This window comes from Aulostomus chinensis, chromosome 8 (assembly GCF_037954235.1).
Source record: "Aulostomus chinensis isolate RoL2024-O1b breed Wild chromosome 8, RoL_Achi_v1.0, whole genome shotgun sequence".
Taxonomy (NCBI): Eukaryota; Metazoa; Chordata; class Actinopteri; order Syngnathiformes; family Aulostomidae; genus Aulostomus; species Aulostomus chinensis.
Genome location: NC_141327.1, coordinates 17,534,093 through 17,556,527, shown reverse-complemented (window position 1 = coordinate 17,556,527; position 22,435 = coordinate 17,534,093). Strand labels below are relative to the sequence as shown.

At 45.5% G+C, this 22,435-nt stretch overlaps 1 protein-coding gene across 17 annotated transcripts in view; it reads left to right on the top strand.

Annotated features, from left to right (window-relative positions):
• Positions 1 to 9,357, top strand: part of ptprdb (protein tyrosine phosphatase receptor type Db) — a 162,315-nt gene extending 152,958 nt beyond the window's left edge. For all 17 annotated transcript variants that reach the window (XM_086211380.1, XM_086211377.1, XM_086211385.1 and 14 more), the window contains 6 exons: positions 2,872 to 3,050; positions 3,134 to 3,260; positions 4,286 to 4,411; positions 4,557 to 4,711; positions 5,635 to 5,770; positions 5,883 to 9,357. In XM_086211380.1, coding sequence (XP_086067506.1) covers positions 2,872 to 3,050; positions 3,134 to 3,260; positions 4,286 to 4,411; positions 4,557 to 4,711; positions 5,635 to 5,770; positions 5,883 to 5,951 — 792 coding nt within the window. In that variant the 3' untranslated portion in view covers positions 5,952 to 9,357. The remainder of the gene's footprint in view (positions 1 to 2,871; positions 3,051 to 3,133; positions 3,261 to 4,285; positions 4,412 to 4,556; positions 4,712 to 5,634; positions 5,771 to 5,882) is intronic.
• The last annotated feature ends 13,078 nt before the right edge of the window (positions 9,358 to 22,435 follow it).

Below are 22,435 nucleotides of genomic sequence, written 5' to 3'. Positions count from 1 at the left end.
GCAGTGTAGGTGCATTATAACAGTCGGTTCATTCCTAGTTGTATATAAAAATGCCATATGAGCATTATTTAATGTAAATTAATCATTTTTTATGGGCTTTGTGAAGCTCATTTCAAAGTTACCCTTACCCTAACAACATTAGATGTTGGAACCAGCAGGCAGTGGAATAACCCGCCCTCCATGTCTGTTCCTACTTGTTCATGGGAAGATTGTTGTCTCCAAATAAACTCGGAGAGAACATGAGGACATGCGTATGAACCTGGAATCTCTGACCTTCCTACTCTCACCGAGCATCTTTCCCAGGGCTGTTAGAGCTTCTTACAGTTTCTTTCCCCCTCTGAGAATTTCATATAGTTGGGATGGATGGTCGGATTTGGAGGGAGATTATGGGATTGAACCTTTTGAATCTAAGGTAACAGAGTTTTGCTGAAGGTTTTAGAAAGCTAGTGGGGATATTCTATGGGCATTGACAGTTAAAGCTAAACATGTCTGCAACCACCAGCGGTATCGGCCGAATGTTGCATGCTCACACACTCGCACTCGCACTCACCCACTGATGTTCAACCAGGCTTCCCTGCTCCCAGTGAAAGTACAAAATGTCATTAAACAGATATTTAAGATGGTTTCAAATCAATAATCCATACAACTTGCTACAGACAGTTAAAGTATTTGTAAAAAACAAAAAACTTCTGTAATGAATTACCTCATCTTTTTTAAAACATTCACTAACAGAAGAAGCAAATCGAAGCATGCAAGCAATATTTCAGACCATTACCGGTACGACCCGGAGTTGGCAACAGTGAGTAAAAGCGGGACAAAGCGTATGCCATATCATTGAAATGGTTCTTGGTTTGCAGTGCAAACAGGAACAGTAAGTAAAGGAAAATCTCCTTAAAACTCTTTGCAGAAGGTAAAAGTAATTTTGGCCAGAAAACTTCTGCTCATTCTAAAAGCTAGGATACAGGCCATGTGGGCATTTTTGGATACCAGCTTCGAAACACACACCCAACATAGGCATCAGTACTGTGAATTCTAGGTTCCCAGGTACTGGAACTGGTCTTTTGTGTTGCCTGTCAACATAGGGACCACTGGTTCAGTTCCCTGTGTTGCACCAGGACAGTCACAATCAGCTGAGTCTGCAGCTGGGAAGCCAGATGAGGGGTTTTTATTGTGGTTGCTGCACTAGCACCTACCCTGGTGGCTCAGGCCCCTGCTCAGGGGGGAACTGGGTGCACCCCCCCCCCCCACACACACACACACACACATACACACATGCTTTACATCCCCATTGTAGAACAATACAATGATATGACTCCTCATCTGACTGAGGAGGCATGTGGTGCTCCTCAGTTAGGCGGAGGGGGCGGAGCAATGACCAGGAGAGGGTGGTACTAAGGTAATGTGGCAGGACAACAGAGGAAAATAGATTTTTACTGAATACTGAAGTGATTCAGATGGTAACAGGGGAGTTCTATCTTTTAATTGGGCTCCGACATGTTCTCAGCAAAGCTCTCAGGGTGAAATCAGTTTACCCGTACAGGTTCATACCGAGCAGGTGGCTGAATTGTTTCCTGGAACGATTCTCTGCCAAGTACAGTTAACACAAAGCCCCTCTAAGCAATCTCCTTCATCCTATACACGCCGACATTCCTATCTGAACGGCAGCCGTCTCTCAGAAACACAATGAACTCCGAGCGCTCACCAAACTGTTTTTCTCAGCCTTGATGTAAAACATATGTCGGGGGTGTCCCATGCACCAGACTTCATCTCAGCTGAACTCTTCATTCTGGTGCCATGTGAACCAGCACTTTTCCACCTTCATCAACAAAACACCAAAAGGATGGAATTTCTCCCGTCGGTGCGGTAGCTCAAATAAAAATCCCAGAATGTCAAAGCATGTGTGCGAGGTAGATTTCAGTAATCTCACACCCTCACGAGACTCACTGTTATTGTTTCCTTTCACGGAAAGTTCGAAGAGGTTACCAACGTGGCGCGATTTTATCATCTGATGCAAATAATGGCACATTTCAAAATAATATAAAGTTTTTTGTGTGTGTTAGACTTTATTGATAAGACCGAGTCCAAACCAAAAAGGACTAGAAGAAGGATCATTGTTGACACTGGAAGCCAGGTTTTAGAGAACCAAAATGAAAATGGTGAACGTGTGGTTTAGTGTGGGATTTTCCAGCTTGGTCTATGTTTAAGAAAATAAGGTAGTGCTGTTTCTCCCACAGTGCTTTGCTAGCCGCCAGTGGTCGAAACTCTGTTCATGAGACCCTTTTGTTCCCCCTTGAGTCTGTGGTTTCCCGTTGCCGAGTCTCTGTTGTTCTGTCTTGCGTTTTAAGTAAAGTCATCCAATGGTCAAGTGTGAGAGAGAGTGTACCGCCTGTGCTTTTGTCTGCCCGTCTGCATGGATCTATGAACGCGTGTGTTCCAGGTTTCCTTTTTTTTTTTTTTTCAGGATCAACTGTGGGTCACATGTGTATGTTGAGACAGTGTGGGACTTTGTGGTTTCCTGCCCCCAACTTGATTTTCCTGTTCTTCCTCTTATTCTTCTTGTTATATTCCCTCTTACGATCCCTACTTCTGCCCCCAAATATTGCCCCCCTCTCATGTTTATTCAGTCAGAGATGTCTGACTAAATATCCTCAGGCCTGCGAGTCAAGCTGATTCTCTCATCTCAGTCGTTCAGTACGCCACGGGGGGGGGGGGGGGGACCAAGCGTTTCATTAGGTTCTTGAATCTGTCTGAACTGCCTTTTCATTTCCATCCATCTTCTTTTCTTTCCTCTCAGTTTTGACTCTGTTTAGTCTGCTCTCACCAAAAACAGGCCCATATCTCATCTATCCCCTATTTTCTTTTCTATTCCAGCGTCTAGCAAGTGCCAAGGCCCACACATCACGGTTCGTGAGTGCCAACCTGCCATGCAACAAATTCAAGAACCGGCTGGTGAATATCATGCCCTACGAGACCACGCGCGTCTGTCTGCAGCCGATCAGAGGGGTGGAGGGATCTGACTATATCAACGCAAGCTTCATTGATGGATACAGGTTGGTTGTGATGCTTTTATGTACTGACGTACTCTTTATAAAGTGCCACGTTTCTAAAAATCAATGTGCTTCTTTTGTTTTAGGCAGCAGAAGGCTTATATAGCAACCCAAGGTCCCCTGGCGGAGACCACAGAGGACTACTGGAGGATGCTGTGGGAACACAACTCCACCATTGTTGTCATGCTAACCAAACTGAGAGAGATGGGACGGGTATGGACACACACACACACACACACACACACACACACACACAGAGATAAACCTTTATCGTTAGACTGTACTAATGTTTGTAGATCTCTTAAGCACCAAAGATGATGGACAACAACCGGGGATTATAACGAGTGATAGCAGAGCTTTGGTGTCAGTTCCCGTCCGTCAGTTTGACCAACTTTGTAACTTACATAGAGTACATACATACAGTATATTAATATGTACGTACTCACAGTGTGTAGCTACATATATACATACTGCATTATGTGGTGAAAGCATTAAAAACACACCCGCTCGTTGAGTTCTGTTTAAGTTGACTGCAGCTTTTAGACCATTTATTCTGAGACCGTTTCACAAGTTCTTAGCTTTTAATGACATCATCAGTGAACAAACATGCAGCACGTCACAAAGCACATGAAAGCCTCTCTTACTGGGGTTCATTATCTTTCATTTTCAGACAAACACTATTTTGTGATTACTTTATGTGTAAAGGACAAGTACAACTCTCTAAGTCCTCAGTCATTAGAATTATGCCTACGTGTTTAATTTTATAATCATATACTAATTAAGACAAGGGCAAAAACACTGTCCCTGTGTCTGTATCCTACCGATGGCCTGGAAGAGTCTACAGGATCCTGAATCACTTGCTCCTTGTTAAAATCCATCCTTTCGATTTTTGAATATGCTCCCAACAGACGGGCACACTGGTGATCACATGACCTCGTTGATAAAATACCAAACATTCACAGCATGCAGTCGAGTTTATTTACTCTTCATTCTTCTCTTGGCAACTTCTGAGCTCAATGAGTCGGGTTTGGTTTTCTCTGTTCTGTTAGCATCTTCTTGTACATGCTGGAGTCAGAACAACTTTTTAAAATGTGTGAATTCTCATAGATTGAAGTTTACTGAATTAAAATACAATGAAAGAAAACCTTCCCGGTGACAATGAATAATGAATATCACAAGTCAGAGGGACGAAGTTCTCCTCGCATGTGGGATTTAGAGTTTTCTGTCCTGTCCTGCAGGAGAAGTGTCACCAGTACTGGCCTGCGGAGCGCTCGGCGAGGTACCAGTACTTTGTAGTAGACCCCATGGCAGAGTACAACATGCCCCAGTACATCCTCAGAGAATTCAAAGTCACCGATGCCAGGGTGAGTCATCAGGTTTTGTGTGCGTGTGCGTGTGCGTGTGCGTGTGCGTGTGCGTGTGTGAGAGAGAGAGAGAGAGAGAGAGAGAGAGAGAAATCACACTCTTCCTGGGACTGAAAAAAATGAACAGCATCTTCTTTTCCTCCAGGATGGCCAATCACGGACAGTTCGTCAGTTCCAGTTCACCGATTGGCCGGAGCAAGGAGTGCCAAAGTCAGGGGAGGGATTCATTGATTTCATTGGCCAAGTGCACAAAACTAAAGAACAGTTTGGCCAGGATGGGCCAATCACCGTGCACTGCAGGTAAAACCCCAGATATTTCTGACATAAGCAGATATACACACATTAGACAACATTGGAAATGTCAATTTTTGACATCTGACAAAAATAGATAAATAAATCAAATAAATTCAATGACATTTTTTTTTCATTTGTTCACTTAAAGCAGATAGCGGGATTTTAGAACACTTAATGTAGCAGTGAGACTTTAACACCGATGCGTCCATATGACCTACACAGATCTGTAGGAAAACAACCTTCACCCAGCCTGTGTTCATTTCTGTTTCCTCACAAAATCTGACAAAATGAAAATGATGGTCATCTGGCAACAGAGGCCCAAGTGTTTCATGAAACGATAGTCGTGTTAACTAGCTACAATGCTGCAGGCTTCACTGACGACATTATTAGTTATTTATGTCGCGTAGCTGTGAATGAGAGACTTCATCACCGGGCGTCCTGCTAACTGAAGACACGGGATGTGCACTAGCCGAGTAGAGCCACACAGATGAAGATGTTTGTGATGTGAGGAGATGGTGCTCATGAGCGGTTCCGTCTTCATTCTAGTAAACACTGACGCTTTACGCCCGGGGCCACTAGCGTCAGCTCAGACAGGAGGTTCTCAGTAGCTGTTTTAAAGAACAACACTTAACGCGTCTGAATTATTCTCAGCACATTGCCATTGACAACTGTGCTCAACAGGGACTCAGACACGGGCCTCTTTAAACATTTGAACTACGAGTGTCTCTCTCCCTCCTTCTATCCTTCTCTCTCGCTCTCGCTCTCTCTCTCAACATGTAACAAACATCAAAATTTAATGCGCACTTTTGCGTCTATGTCACACTTGAACACAAAATGTGACCATCTTCTTAAAAACAGCACGTGCATTTATTAGACACATGTAAAGGTGCTTCATGTTCTCATCGGTACCACGTGTCTCCCTCCACCAGTGCGGGTGTGGGGAGGACGGGTGTGTTCATCACCTTGAGCATCGTGCTGGAGAGGATGAGGTACGAGGGAGTGGTGGACATCTTCCAGACTGTCAAGATGCTGCGCACCCAGAGACCCGCCACCGTTCAAACAGAGGTGAGCTCTCCCGCTGCTCCTCCTCACTCATCACTCGCTTCCTGTCTTTTTTCTTTCTTTTTTTTTACATCCTCTTGTTCATTGTTGTTGTTATTCATCTGCCTCCCTCCAGGACCAGTACCAGTTCTGCTACCGGGCCAGTCTGGAGTACCTGGGAAGCTTTGATCACTATGCAACATAAACCAGTGGCTGTCTGTCATACCACATCCTACCTGGAGCACTTTTCTCGGGTCGTGTGCGGCCTGAATAAAACGCTCTAGACTGCGATGTGACTTTGAAGATTATCGCCACCACATGCAGAGTGAAGAGGGGACCATCGGCTTATCCCGTACTCAGAAACAGCACCTCTAACTGAGCCATAGCAACCTGCTTGACAAGGGTGCATCCTTCCACCCTCAGCCCAAACACACACCCATTGGTCAGTCTGAAGAAGCAACTTCAACCACTGTTCCAATCAGAATACTTGATCAAATCTAGTTTTTATTTGTGTGTCAGTGCTTTTTGTCAGCACCCAGATTGCTTTACATTGTTCGGGTGTGGAACTCTTCACCTCATCCACCCACCACCAGTGTAGCATCACCAACCTAGATACAGTATTTAGCTGCCACAGGACAAGTTCATTTTTCTATCTTTAGACTTATCTGCAAAGAAATCTCCACGAATCCATCGTATGGAAGCCTTGTGGAATGAGCGAACTGGGACTTTTGAGCACCAGAGAATTGCCAACGGGAGACTGAAAAACACAGAGCACACACAGTATTAAAGACAAAGTACAAACACACACATCCCAAAAAAACAAAAAAAAGGACACCGAGAAGTTTTGTTGTTTTCTGTTCTGTCTTGGAAACAGACTCTTTGTTTCCTGTGAATGAAAAAGATATTTCTATCAGAAATAAATGAATAAATAAAACCACCAGTTCAACCTTATGCTTCACTAGTAAAGATAAGGGAAATTTGAAAGAGGTTGAAAACATATAACAGAAAGTTAAAAAAAAAAAAAGTTTAGTTTTTTAGAAAATTGATTTATTTTCTAAAAGTGGGTTCTCGTTATGGCACCTTTTTATTTTAAGGATTTTTGTCTTAGCCGAACCTACCAAGGCAAAAACTTATGTATTTTTTTTAAAAAAAAGGAATCCAATAAGCTGTAGAATTTTATTTTACTGTACTGTTACAAAGTGTACAATCAAATCTAGTGTGGAAAATATTCACGATTCTATGAAAAGTACCCGGTACTCTCTATACCCAGTCTCTTTAAAAAATTAATTTAAAAAAAACGTATTTGCATGCACACAGGATTCTCTCTCAACCTCCGGCCCTACAAAGACCCGAGGGCGGCCAAAAAAAATGTTTTTCTTTTTTAATTATAAATTTCCAGGCGATGTTTTTGAACCCTGCTGCTACCGGATAGATCCGAGAATAATCCCGCCAAGTTCTTCTATGTGCAGGTGGAGAGAAAGCTACAGAGCGTGTGCACGTAAACGTAAAATAATTCTATGGAGAGGAAAATAAACGAATATTTATGTGTTTAAAAAGCTTCACCAAGATTTCTCAAGCAGGGAGTGATAATAGAGGAGGGGGTTAGGCGGGTGGGTTTTTTTGTGGGGGGGGGGGGCGGCGATTTGGGGAATTTCTCACTGGAATGCTCACCTCTGACTATTCTCTCTGTCTGATTCAGTGTGCAATAAGTAGATGTATTATATATATTTTTGTGTTAAATCACTAACTGCAGTCATATGCCATGGTGGTGGTGGTGGTGGTGATATTATCATTATTATTATTATTGTTATTATTATTATTATTATTAATGATGGCGCATTATTTTCCAGACACAAGGATGTTACAATGGTTCCTGCCACCGTGTAATGTTTCCAAATACAGGAACGCCCTCTCTCTCTGTCTTTCTCACACACACACACACACACACACACACACACATACATACACACACCTCTAGGTCCTCTATCATGTCACAGTTCCAGTAATCCTTTATGTGTGTGTGTGTGTGTGTGTGGGTTTGTCTGTCACAGGGCAACCGATGAATGATCATACTCCAACAGCATCTAATAAGTATTTTAATTTTAGATTTCTAGTGCCTTATATTACACGCCTATTTTGATAAAGTTACTTTAAAGGGGTTTTTTTCGTGTGTGTGTGTGTGTGTGTATCTTATGTACGTACACTACGTATGTATGTGAATTGTGTATATGATTTTTTTTTGTTATGTGAAAGTTATCTGTGAAATATTTTGTATGGAAGGTTCTGTGAAAGCTGGATAGTTCTACTCATCAATTACAACAACAGCACACACACAAACAAAAAGATAACCCAGTATATCATTTTAATCTCTCCTACTGAGCAGACTCTAATCTAGATTACAGAGTAGCGATTATTTGATCATTTTGAGGAAAAAAGACAAATGTGTGCAGTTTTTTTTCTTCCTGGAGCTTTGTGTACATACTCGTTCTTTTTTTTTTTTTACACGGAGACTTCAGTTTGCCTGCCATGAAATGTTGGTACATATTGACGCAGACCACGAGCTGGCTCAGATTTAAAAAAATAAAAATGTAAAAAAAAAAAAAAAGGGGAAAAAAAATCCTATCTACTCAGCAGCTATGTAGACGAACAACTAGCTTTCACTTTAAAGAAACAGCATGGATACACCTGAAGAAATCAGTCAAACCGGCTCATCTGTGTTCCACTATTTGTTCCTGTAACGACGAAGGCTGAGAGAAGTTCAGGTGCTCCAACAAAAAGAGAAAAAAAAAATATACAAAAACAATAACAAAAAAAAAAACTGCATCATTTGTTTGTATTTGACATTTAAAGACAGATTTTCATCTATCGGTAACCCTCTTGTTGTTTTTTTGTATGCATGGTACCACTTTTGAGATGCCCCGTTGGTCGCACCTGTTAAGGGAAGACTTGCACTTTCTCTCTTTGTACTATGCACTACTACTAGTATTCCTTTGATCTGTTACGCCCGCCCCCCCCCCCCCGCCCACCCCCCGAATAAAAAAAAAGAAGTTTTACTTGAACTCAGTCAAAGATGGACCCTGTAATGCTCACATGGTTGTGTATATGTAAATAACACAAAACACAAGAGAGTAAATTGAAATTCATCGACGAAAGAGTGACTAGAAATATATCGACTATACAGAGTGTTATAATAATAAAAGAATGCACCTGAAAATCACCGTCTATGGCACACAGACGTCTGTGCAATACATCACATTGTGGCTTTGTTGTACCACAAAAGAAGTTTCACACACAAAAGAAGTGTTCTACTTTACCCCTCCCCCCCCCCCCCCAATGTATCATGTAGATGGATAAAACTGGAGTTTATAAATTGTATAAAAATGAAAATATGGTGTGTTACTTGGATCAGTTACCTCCAACTGGTCTGTAAATGTAAACTCTTTTATTTTTGTTTGTTTGTTTTGGTTCCGTTTTCTGCTCCGAGTCAACAAGTGCTTTTTATTTTCTTACATTGGTTCTCGGAGCGCGTGAAAACCGAAAAAAAACAGGTCTGTATGGATTTCTGTTCTTTGTCGACACAAGTTTCATTTGTTACAAATAAACTCAAGTGAAATAGCTGCTGCTGCTCTTTTGTTTTGTTGCTACGTGTTTTCATGAAAAAAAAAAGAGCCTATTTTTAAGATGACTTCATTCGAATTCAAAAATTCTTTTTTTTTAGTCAAATTGTCTCATTGAGAAAACAGTAGGGTTTTGAGGGAAATTAATTCAGAAAAATAAGACTTTAAATAATGAGTTAATTTTATTAAAAGATATTTTTTATCAATTAACTTGATAATGTTTCCTTAAAACAAAAAAAATCCGCTCCATTTTTTAAAATGGGATAATTAAGCCCGGAATTCAGAAAAATAGGGGTTTTTTTTTTCCTCTCTGTAGTGAATACAATAGACTTCCCGGCTTATTTGTAATCAAACCTGTCAAAATGATTTCCATGCCTGATCCTCCTGCTTTGACTTGGAGGCTTACAGGAGCTAAATATAATAGCAGCATCTCCTCTGTCGTGTGGATTACTAAGTTCAAAAGTGGTGTGTGATTAGCATAAGAAATATGTCATGAGACCAAAAGAAAAAAGCTTTTATATATTCGATGGTGATGTGATGTCATTTGGGAGAAGCGTCACGTCACCACCAGATATTAAGAACATCAGTGAGGAATCGTAACTCCAGTCTCCCTGAGTGCAGGCGCAGCCCTCAACCAGCTGCCGAATGGTCAAAACCGTCCCTCACGTCCATATTTAGTCGAAAAGAAATTCCTTTCCCACCTGCACTCTAGACCACACCGGTAGCAGGTTACAAGACCATCATGTGACCTGATCCCAGACCTGCCAGCGGAGCAGAGGTCCTGGATCTGAGAGGCCTATAGAATCTTTCCTTCACCCTTTGAGATCTTTCGCTGTTGGGGTTCAGACTGAGATCATATAGTTCATTCCCACGGTGACACTAAAGCCAACAAGCGTTTAACGCACATCACGTCACAGCCCCTCGACACGGAGCGCCACACCGCACCAAAGCGGCCTTGAGAGACAGACAGAAGAGCCAAGTAGTGACACACTCCCTCCACATGGTCATATACCGTTGTATAAGAGAGCGGATATTAAGCATTGTAATCATCCCCCATGCACCCACTAAACCACAAAGATGGAATTAAAGTCACTCACTTTGGCGTGTGGATAAAACACCAGGCCTGACTAATGCGTCATATGTCGTTTACCACACATAAAACTGAATGAGTCAGGGAGGACTCGAACACGTCTCACACACACATGAACGGGGCATGAGGGAAGCCCAGGGCGCTGCTGCCGTCGCTGCTGCACTGATGTCTGTCACTGGAGGAGTGAAAAGACTCCCACTGAGTGAGCCTGGGGTGCCATCGTCACATGTATGATTTCATCACACACCCAGGGAGACAGGTGCTGCTGCCGCACCCTGAGAGAACCCTCTGTTATACACAAGACTGAACGCATTCATGATGACATCACACACCCTGGGAGACGGGGACTGTTTTGACAAAACTATACCCCGTGGTCATGCACGTAAAGGCACTTCCTGCGCCGGGGCCGTAAAGGCTCCATATTCACTTACATAACACTTACAGCTCAATCCGTTCCGGTTGTGCGTGTCTATGAAACACGGTGTTTTCCCACACTTTTCTGAAACTTAAGCCATAAGAAGTCCAGTTTACAACACCTCATAGTGACTTGGACCGGTGTTTGGGAAACTGTCTGGTGGGTTTGGCCCACAGAGGAGGATGAAGCAAAGGTGTGAGGAGGAGAAGAACCTTGTTCAGTCCGCAGCTCAATTCAGACATCCGGCCTGTGTCCAGATAGGTTTTTGGACAGTTTCAACATCCACATGTAATCAGATTTCTGCAAATTTAATCCAAAACCAGATTTGGAGGTGGTTGGAGTCAGATTTGGTCTCAGTCTAAACACACTTGACACTCGACAAATCTGATCTCATCGCTCGCACTTAACAACGTGGACAGAAAAAGACGAGATGTGACTCATCCGAGATCAGATCAGTGAGTGAGTCACATGATCACCTGTCACAGACGTCCCATGCTGTGATGGCTGTGTTCTCATTCATGCACGATCTTGTTATTCTCCACCTCAACCACACAACCTTTTCTCTTCTCCTCATTCTTCCCCTGCTCTCTCTTTTCTCTCAGGACCAGAGGGTGTCCATGGTGCCCCGGAGCAACAGCAGATTCCCCATCTGAAACTTTTCAGAATCAACAGAACTCAACCGTTGTGTTTTTTTTTAACAAATTCTTAAATGTAGGTGTGGTCTTTAAAACCCATAGAGACATGTGACAAGGGTATGAATATATTTTTTATTATTTCTTCTTCTTTTCTTTCACATATTTTGCAAACAGAAACAATGTTTGTTTGCAGAAAGAGCAGAGAAGAGAGATCTTATCACCAGTGATTTGAACTGCAGACACGTTCTTAGTTCAGGCGCAGTGACGTATTTAAAGCTGTTAAAGATTGAGAGAGGATCAGCAGAGGTCTGAACCGGGGGGTGGGGGGGGGTATGAGGCCATGGTTCTCCATCGTAAAAACAGTTGATTGTTCTCTCTGGTTTGGGAGCGAGTCATTACCCCTGGGGAAGATGAAATGTGAGGTTGATAGGTGGATTAGTGCAGAGTCAGCTGTAATGCAGCCATCCAAGCGTTGTGTCGTGATTGAGACGGATGAACCCGAAGGCGAAGCTCTCAATTTACCAAGTTGACCCACATTCCAACCCTCACCTTCAGTCACAAGCTTCGGGTACAGAGAGAAGGAAATCACCTGTGTAAGAAAAGGGGGTGGGGGGCATCACCTTGGCCGGGGGAGCTCAGAGCAGAGCTGTGAAGGAAAAGTGGGCAAGCTGAGCTGCTTCAGGTGTACAGGGAGGACTCCCAGGTGCCTCCATTAATACACCCAGAACACAAAATTGTTGGGGAAGCTAACCTGACAAGTCAGACAGCCGATGCAGCTGACTGGATGAAGCATCTGTCATCACTGATGCCAGACGGACATGAGAGGAGAAGAAGGAACACTCTCCAGTCCTGATGCAGCTGATGCTACAGAAGTTAACTTGAATCAGGCATCTGCCAACCCTACAGCATGTTTAGAGGAGGTAACCTCCATCCTGCTAACAGACACCAGCTTTTCAGAGTAAAAGCTTTGCCTCTTGCCTCCTATATCTGGTTTGCTAACAGCTAAATAAATGTATAAATACAACATGTCAAAGATCAGAATGTTGCCACTCACATTTCCCCTTTACGAGTGTGGCCTGGTGGGTAATGTATGCGGGAGAAGAGTCGCCGCATGTGAGAAGGCCATGTTTGTTGTGTTGTATCCCCTGCCGATGCAAAATAAAAAGCAGCCCAGGTTGGTGGACGGTACCCATCTCCTAGCATCTTTTCAGCCGAGCTTCAGACGGTGTGGCGCTTGTTACCAGCTATAACGAGCCATATTAGTGATAAACAGTGTGCTCTTTAGGTTCGGGACCGGTAAACTGTGGAAGGTAACGTCATTGCTCTGTAGAAGTGAGAAAAGGAGGAAAAGAGGAGGAAATGGCAACGTTCGGAGGTAACGCTGGTGCCGGGGCTAGTGTCAGCACCAACCTATTCTTGTCGGATGAAGTGGAGACTTTAGGCGCTTTTGTGGACGCTGTTGGTCGGACCGCCGGCGGGCGCGCGGGTGGCTGGCATGGAGCTAACGCCAGCTGCTAGTGAAGGAGCTGCTCGCACACAAAATCCGCTACCCGAAGTAGCATGGCCGCCTACGCCGCCACCATCTGCATCGTGAAACCCTCTCATCACACCGACAACACATAGCAAGGCCGTGTATGGTGAGTTTTATGCTTTTCGCCATGGTGACTGTAACTATGACGGAAATATGGCGTCCACGCCGGCCGGAGCATTACGATGTGGTGTGGATAACAGCCTCACTTAAACTCCCACTCCCTATACTGGTGGCCAGACGACTCACCCACTCGCCCCCATTAACTATAGCGTCTGTAAAGCTAAAGCCACACTCCCTTAGCAGCTGTGTCCCCTGTGCCACCACGCATGCCTCAGCCTGGCTGTGGAGAACAAGTCAGCTGTTGCAGGTCTGTGCCACATTTTGATTCAGGGGCTCCAAGAGGAGAACCCTACCTGTGTGAATACAGTCAGTTCAATGCCAGGGGCGCCAAGTCCACACCACGTGACCACTATATTTACCCCATGCATGGTGGTGCTTTTGTGGACAGTAGTGATGAGTTCCCTGGACAGAGAGAGAGAATCCCCACACTGCGACCAGGCAGTTTTGACAGATCAGACTCCTAGAAAGATTTTCTTTACCAGTTCGAAAACTGTGCCAAGGCTAACCACTGGTCTGAGAAAACCATGGCCGTGCAACTCAGGTTCAGCCTGACTGGTGCTGCTGGCGCCATCATCCATAAAAAACCCAGATCTGCTCGCTGGAGTTACCAGAGGATTGCTGGTGAGATCGAGGCTGCCTACGGGCCGTTCTCGGAGCACGCAGGGGCGATTTGTATTGAACTGAGGCAGCGCGTGAGAGGACCAGGTGAGGCCCTGCATAGTTTAAGAGATGACATTTACAAAAAGGTTTCTATTGTGTACGGCGACCGCACTGAGTTGGAGCAGGAAGCCATCAGTGTGGAGATCCTCATCAACGCCCTGGCAGATGCAGAGGTTGTTCAAAAGCTCCCAAGAAGAACACCCACGCACCTTGGCTAAAGCTTATGAAATGGCGCACCGCTATGAAACCACCAGACGGGCTGCCCGAGCGGTCACACAGCTAATGCAGCCAAGCCTATGCAATTCTGCAGAGCCAGAACAGCAACAGTACTCAAACATGCTGACACTACAGCGGGTGGGGGATCAGTGGGAGTAACTGTTGAGCCCAATGACCTGCCAGAGAGGACGCCAAGATCCCACCAACAGTGGTATCGATAAAGAGTAACAAAACTACAAAACCAAACTGGAATGAGGTCATCTGCCATAACTGCTCTGGTGTAGGACATTTGAAGAAAAGCTGCCCTTTGCCCCGCCGCTCCAAAGCACCTGTCCCAAGCCTCCGCAGTTTGGCCCCAGTTTCTGACCTAGGCACAGCGATCACCTGTAACCCAAGCCAGGAGGAGGACATACTTGTCCAACTACTGATACATGGCATAGAGATGTGTGCTTTGTTGGACTCTGGTGCTAGGTGGAATATACTGCCCCTTCACCATTTCGACTCCATCCCCACTGAGGTCAGGCCCCTATTGCAGCCCTCAATTTCCCGGGTTCTGCAGGGCATCAGACCTGGAGGTCTGATGGTCCTCAGTGAAGTAACTTTGCCAGTGCATATGGGAAATGAGACAACTGACATGAACTTTATCATCGTCAATACCACCAAGAGCACAGAGGTTATCCTGGGGCACCCCTTTCTCCGGCAAGCCCGTGCCCATCTTGACTATGGCCGAAGGGAGGCCACCCTTTTCGATAGAAAGGTGCCTCTCCTCAACCCAAATCAGCAATATAGGGCACACATTGTTAGAGTGGCCGTACCACAGTGCTGGAGTCGGGGTGTGAATATATACTCCCTGGCCTTGTCCACCGCCACCACGCCTTGGACAGTAATATGATGTTAAGCCCCACTAAGAGTTTCATTGAAAAGCACCACGTTCTGATGGCCCATGTGGTGGTACAGTCACAGCAATCCACCATCGTCCCAATCGCAGTCTTCAACCCTGGCGCTGCACCTGTCACCATGAAGAGAGGAGCTGTGGCCGGAGTTCTTCAGCCAGCAAAAGTGATGGAAGAGATGGACCTCCAGCCGGCCGGAGCCGCAGTAGAATCCAAGTCTACGAACCGATTCTCAGTCTCTTAACCCAATCACCTGCAGGTGCTGTATGCTGAGAGTTGTGCCAACATGTCTGAGGACAGTCGCCACCGGCTGGCCCAGCTGCTTCAGACCTATGGCGACTTCTTCTCCACAGGCCCCACTGACCTTGGACATACCGGCCTTGTGCAGCACAACATCCTGACCACACCAGGCCCACCTGTGAAGCAGCCAACGCGCAGGATGTCAAGAGAGAAACAGATAGCCGCAGACCTGCAAGTGCAGCAGAGTCTGACGGCTGGTGTAGCCCAACCCAGGAACAGCAGCTGGGCTGCACCGATCGTCATATTAAAGTAAAAGGACGAAACCCCACGACTCTGCATGGATTACAGGCCCCTAAACAAGCGCACCATTAAGGACGCTTACCCCCTGCCCTGAATTCAAGACACCTTGGACACCCTGTCCACTGCCAGGTTTTTCAGCACACTGGACTTAACATCAGGGTACTGGCAGGTGGAGTTGACACCAAGGGCATGCAAGGCCGCTGCTTTCTGCACCAGGAAAGGACTATTTGAGTGGAGTGTGATGCCGTTTGGGCTTTGCAACGCGCCGGCCACTGTTCAAAGACTTATGGACCGTATCCTGGCCGAGCTGCAATGGGAGACATGCTTAGTCTACTTCAGCGACACCATAGTCCTGGGTCGGTATGCTACTGAGATGTTGGACCGGCTGAGTCAAGTGTTCTGCCGGCTGCGTGAAGCTGACCTCAAGCTGAAGCCATCAAATTGTTACCTCTTCAGGGAGCAAGTGCCCTACTTGGGGCACATTGTCTCAGAGAAAGGTGTCGCCACTGATCCCCAAAAGGTGCAGAAGGTTGTTGAATGGCCCACACCCCAAAACATCTCGAGGTACGTCAGTTCATTGGCCTGGCTTCGTATTACAGACGTTTTGTGGAAGACTTTGCTACACTGGCCAAACCACTCCACGAACTCACTAAAAAGTATGCACGCTTCAATTGGACAGTTAAGTGCCAGGAGGCCTTCGAGATCTTGAAAAACAGACTGACATCCACACCTGTTCTTGGCTACCCTCTTGACAGTGGTGAGCTATTCCTCGACAAAGACACGAGTGACTGGGGAATTGGGGCGGTCCTCTCCCAGCTGCAGGGGGGTGAGGAGAGAGTGCTGGCCTACGGGAGCAGGCGACACAGAGCAGAACTATTGCACTACCAGACATGAGCTCTTGGTGACAGTAGAGTTCACCTCCCATTTTCGACAGTACTCGCAGGGGAGGCCATTTACCATTTGTACTGACCACAGCAGCCGGTGCTGGTTAACCAGGTTGAGGGAGCCCGAGGGCCAGCTCACCCACTGGCTGGAAAAACTGTTGGATTCTGACTTTCAAGTGATCCATCGCCCAGGAAATACCATCAAAGTGACGATGCCCTTTCAAGCAGACCTTGCTGGAAATCATGTCCCTGCACAGTCTCAATGCCTGAGCTCAGCACCCAGATCCAGCACAAGGCAGTGCAGTGCAACCTGGCCAACAGTCAGCCAGAAGCCAGCACCCCAGAGCAACCTCCAGTGGGGGTAGTGGACAACTGCAATGACATCTGCAACCATACTCTCTCCTATCCAATCATCTGCAGGGTGAGTGAACCACCTCTGGCCAATCTGTTCAGTGGCTTGACCCAAGAAATGTTGTGCACCACCCAAGACACTGACCTAGACATAGCACCAGGAAGGAGTTGGATGGACAGGGCGAGAGGTCGGCCACAGTAGTCTGACATAGCAACCTGCAGCCCTGCCACCAAAACCTACTGGGCGCAGTGGAAAAGACTGTACTTGAGAGATGGAGTTTTATTCAGAAAGTTCTACTGTGCTGAAGGAAAAGTGTTCTACCCACAGATCCTGCTGCCCCACACATACTGTACCAGAACCCAGTTATAGAGCAGATGCACGATGGACCAGTGGGTGGCCACTTTGGTGTCGAGAGGACTCTCGCTCGCCTCAAAGCCCGGTGTTGGGGTTAGGCCTCACAAGGAGTGCCAAAATGTTGGGGCTCGTAAAGGGGGGAGAGGATTGGCGATATTTTAAATTGAACTATAAAGAAAATAATCAATTATTAAATATGATTATTACAATATAATCTATTAACGGGGCACCACCCTGGAATCAGGGAACAGCCAATCCTCTGTTATCGACCTCAAAGGTGAACAAGGGAAGCAAATTGTCAACTTTGCTTGGCCAAATTCAACAGCTATTGAATCAATTAAAATTAAACAATTAATTATTTAATTAAAATCAATTACTGTCAGGTCTATTCAGTCTCAATCAAATAGAAGGTGTGATTCCGAGCACTGACCCAAACAAACCAGCAATCAAAGTTCAATCCACACACAATAAAACCAGGAGTCGAATTGTTGCAAAATATAATACATTTATTATCACAATATTAATTTTACAATTAACATAGCAATAATCAATAGGTATATCTTCACAATTACGGACTACTATCTAACATCTACTTCTATCAAGGGTGTGTGTGTGTGTGAGAGAGAGAGAGAGAGAGAAGGTGCGCGTGCGCACCTGAGCGGGTCAGGGTAACTGACCCAAAATGGCGGACTAGGACGAATAGAGCCAAGATGGCCGCCCTGACTTCCGCTGAGTAGGAAGAGGGGGGCAGGGAGGCTACAGAGTCCTAGTCGCGTGTGTGGAGGTGTGAAGATTCGGAGCAGCCTTACTGTAGATTCAGATTAAATGGCGCCGACAAAGACAAAGAGCTCGCTCCCGCTCGTTGTGTGCGCGCGTACAGGTTTCGACCGAGTCTGGTACGTACGCTTCCACATACGAGGTTACAGCTCTTTCGACTTCATAGACGGCCACCGATCATGAACTCAGCTCGGTTGTGGAAACCAAACAGTGATAACTCTTGATGATCAGAGCTGAGGGCCCGGTGGCCCGTCTGATACAACAGAGTTAACACAGCACAACGACACAGTGACAGTGATACAATGATGAGAGCTCGGCGGCTCGTTCACTTGCAGCGTTTACTGTTACACTCTTAACTACGATCTCTGCCCAGATCCACGTGGAACAGAGGGAGGAAGAAAATGGTGGTCGTCAGCACGTGGGCTCTGAATCCCAACACCGGTACTATTGGTACAGCATGAACGAAGATGTCACCTTGTGGTGCCGCACTTGCACCAGCTGTGCGGCCAAGGCTCGCCCCAAGAAAACCCCTCAAGCTGCCATGGGCACAGTGCAAGTTGGCGCCCCCATGGAAAGAATTGCAGTCAGTCAACCTGATGAGACATTTAAACGAGAAGGATTGGCGCAACTGCTACATACTAGTGGTCCAAGACTATTTTAGTAAGTGGGTGGAAGCCTATCCAATTCCAAACGAGCAGGCAACCACAGTAGCGGAGAAGATTGCGTCTGAGTAGGTGTGTAGATATGGAGCTCCTCAGCGCCTGCACAGTGATCAGGGAACCAACTTTGAATCAGCTGTGTACCAAGGAATGTGCAAGGTGCTTGGAATTGAAAAGACACGGAACGCTCCCTTCCATTCACAGTCTGATGGCCAAGTGGAGCGCTTTAATGCCACTCTACAGAAAATACTAGCATCCACTGCTGAAAGGTGTTACTGGGACTGGGATTTGATGGTTTCAGATGCAGTCATGGCTCACTGTGCGGCCAAACAGCTCCGCTGGCCTGATGCCCAACATGATGCTATTTGGACGGGAAATCACTGAGCCCATCGACCTGGTTGCTGGCTTGCCACCTGACGCTGACAGTGTCCTCACGCTCCCACAGCACGTCATGCAACTCAGGGAACGTCTGGAGTCCTCTCATGAGTTGGCACGGGAGGTTCTGGGAAAGTCAGTTGAGCGGGCCAAACGACAATACGATAAAAACTTCTGCCAAGTCCAACACAAAATCAGCGATGCAGTATGGCATCTCATCAAGAAAGAGAGTGAAAAACAAAGTCAGAAAGTTTCTACCTTCCTACGAGGGCCCCTACTTCATTGTCAGCCTCCTGGACGACTTGGTCTACAGGATAAAGAAAGGTCCAAGAACAAAAATTAAAGTGGTTCATCATGACAAACTCGAGCCTTTCTACTCCAGAACTCCACTAGACAACAGATGGGTCTTCAAAGACGCGGATGCCTGGGCACCAGTAGAGGTGTTACCTGTGAACCGGGATCCAGCTCCATGGTTCCAGCCCTCAGTTCCCTTAACCTGGGGGACTCTGCAGTGGAGGCCCTGCCAGGTCTCTTTTTTTCGCTTTGCTTTTCTTCGTGCAGCAGCCTGCCTCCTGACAGCCCCCACACAGTCTCAACTGGAGGGGGTTAGGAACAAGCGACGTGTAGGGTAGCAGAGCAGTTGCCCACCTGTTAACTCCATGCTTCTTCGGAGACCCCGGAGGGTCCGCAGAGCACCAGACCGGTTTGGTGACTGGGTTGGTCTCTGAACACTATAAGGCAAGTACTTTACCCAAGGCTGGGTGTAGTCGGATCGCTGCCCCCCTCGGATGCCTGAGTCGGGTTTTTAGGCAAGTTGCCGCCCCCTCAGATGGAAAAAATAAAAGTTCCAGAAATTGCACGATTGTGAGTTATAATTTGTGCTGTTTTATTTATTCAAGGCCTGTCTTAATAGGTTAGCTGTCGAGTAATCTGACCCTTTGCTTTGTTACATTATTCCATACTTGTACATGTTGATTGACTGTTGTTGATATTCCAGTTGGAAGGTGTTTCAGTGAACCGGGATAATGAGAAGTTAAGAGTAACCTTATGCCATCTTTTGATAGTGATGGAGCACAACTCTCAAGCTAAGCTATTCACCAGGAGCGTTGAATTTTTGAGTAGGCATGACTGTTATGTTGTGGACACTTAAGCTACCTTTATGGGAGAAGAAAATTACACATTCTCATGGACGTGATCACCTCCGGCATTAAGTTCTCTCATTAGGAGAGAGCCCCTTCGTGGACTGTGGGGAATGTGGGTTCCATGGGTGAATATTTGTGTCATGATGTCTTAGGTCTACGTAAAGTATATTAATGCTGGAGTGATGTTTCAGGTTTGCTCATCATCCAGAGTGGGGGTAGTGTTGCTGGCTCACACTTCCCCTTTATGAGTGTGGCCTGGTGGGTAATGTATGCGGGAGAAGAGTTGCACCGTGTCAGACGGCCACGTGTGTTGCGTTGTATCCCCTGCCAATGCAAAATAAAAAGCAGCCCAGGTTGGTGGACGGTACCCATCTCCTAGCTTAGCATCTTTTCAGCAGAGCTTCAGACAGTGTGGAGCTTGTTACCAGCTATAACGAGCCATATATGTGATAAACAGCGTGCTCTTTACTGCGGTTCGAGGCTGGTAAACTGGAGAAGGTAACAAGAAGGTCATTTAACAGATTAAACAAACTGACCTATCAGAGACTAGCAGGAGTGGTGAGGTTCCATGATGTAGAAATAAAAGCGTTAGTTGACTGAAGTTCACTGATGGCGGCCATGAAACCATACGAGCAGTTTGTTGAAACTTTATCAAATGTATGTTAAAGCGATAAAAATGTCCAAAACTACAAATGGAGGGTAAGCAGGCCCTGATTCTGACAACTGCCCCCCCCCCCCCCCCCACTCAGACACTCCTCAGCCTCCAAACTCACTGCTGATTAGATGAAGACTATTCATCCTCTGTCACTCTACAAACAGGCAGCCTCTCCACTCCGCCGCCGCCACCTCCCTCAGGACATACATGACATTTATTGAAAAATACCAACATTATTTTGTATTTATTTGCAGCGTGTTTCTTTCAGTCATCTTTAATAGTGATGTTTTTAGGTTGAGCACTGAGTGTCCCGGCAGCCTCTGCTGGGCTATAAAGGTTTAGTCTCGTTAAACCGACATCAGGCAGGGCTGTGTCCATTCATGTCAGACTTGTCATTGTAAAGACACACTGAATTATCTTCCAGCAGCTTTAACAGACTGTGCAGACTGTTTTGCCTCTGGCCTTGAAAGCATGAGTGTCTGAGATCAGTCTGTGGGAGCCACAGAAACTCTCTGCTCTGCACTGTTGTCAAATCTCAAGTCTTTTCTCTGGAAAGAAGAACGCTCTGAAGAATCAGTCAGTCTTTTAAAGCCCTAAAGTGTCTCCATTTGGTTGTTTTGGTTTAAATGTTTTATCACGCCCTGGTGGCAGTGCAGCAGTACAGTAGCGGGTAAACAACAAAAAAGGGTTCCACTTGCCTTTATTACAATATCCATGAGAAAGGCAGTAACGTTTCTCTTTGGAGATTTAACGGAGGTCAAGAGAACATTGAACGGTTAGTTAACTGTTCAGAGGGTAACATAAGTTACATATAAAGCCTGCATTATTTCTAATATAATTCATGCGAAATGACACCAAACTCAACCAAAATCCAATTTTGAGCTTCTCGAATAGTCATGAGTTAAATCACTGCACCTAGAGAATCAAGGACAGTCAATGAGTTATACTGAGAAAAGTAGGGTGGAATAAATCTGAGATACAGAAATGGGGCTCACCACTGAAGTTCTGCACCTTTGGTTCTTCGTCTTCAAGGTGTGAAAGGCGATAGAACGCCTACGAGATGAAGCGTCTCCTCACTCACATCTTTTGCCACAAACCAAGAGAAGTTTAAATAAGAATTGCTAAGAGTTTTCGCTCAGGAAAAGTATCTAAGTAATGACTGGGTTTATTGGAGCAGTCGTCCGATGAACGTTTACCGAGATCTTCCCTGGATACACTTGAAGGGGATAGAAGCGCAGGTGCTCATCGAGGATGACTCGTTTGACTTACGACATAAAGCGGGAGTACGAGGCCGCCTGAACTCCCACCACTAGTGATTTATGCTTCCTCAATCAGCTGCTCGGCATCCTTTGGCAGGAGGTGTTCATCTACAAGTTCTGAGAAGTCTCATTAAATTCTAATCTCTAAAACAGACGAACATCTGATTGTATAATTGAATGAGCACAACTACTTGTGTACATGCTCTAAATGTCTCTTGAAGTCATTTTTTTTTAAAAAACACCGCTCAAACAGAATTCTTTCAAATAAAAACAAAATATAAATTATGATGAAATAACACTAGGATGGATGATCAATCCGAAGACAGATTTAAATCCTCCTGTACAGGTTTCCAAAAACACGCCTACGTCTTTATATCTTCTTATCTGTCTTGTTTATAGCTGCCACATCCTGCTGTGAATAATTTCAATAACTAATCATCAATATATGCTGGTTATTTATTGCCAATTTGATCAACAAATGCAATTCCCCCATTAAATCAACTATGAGACTCAAA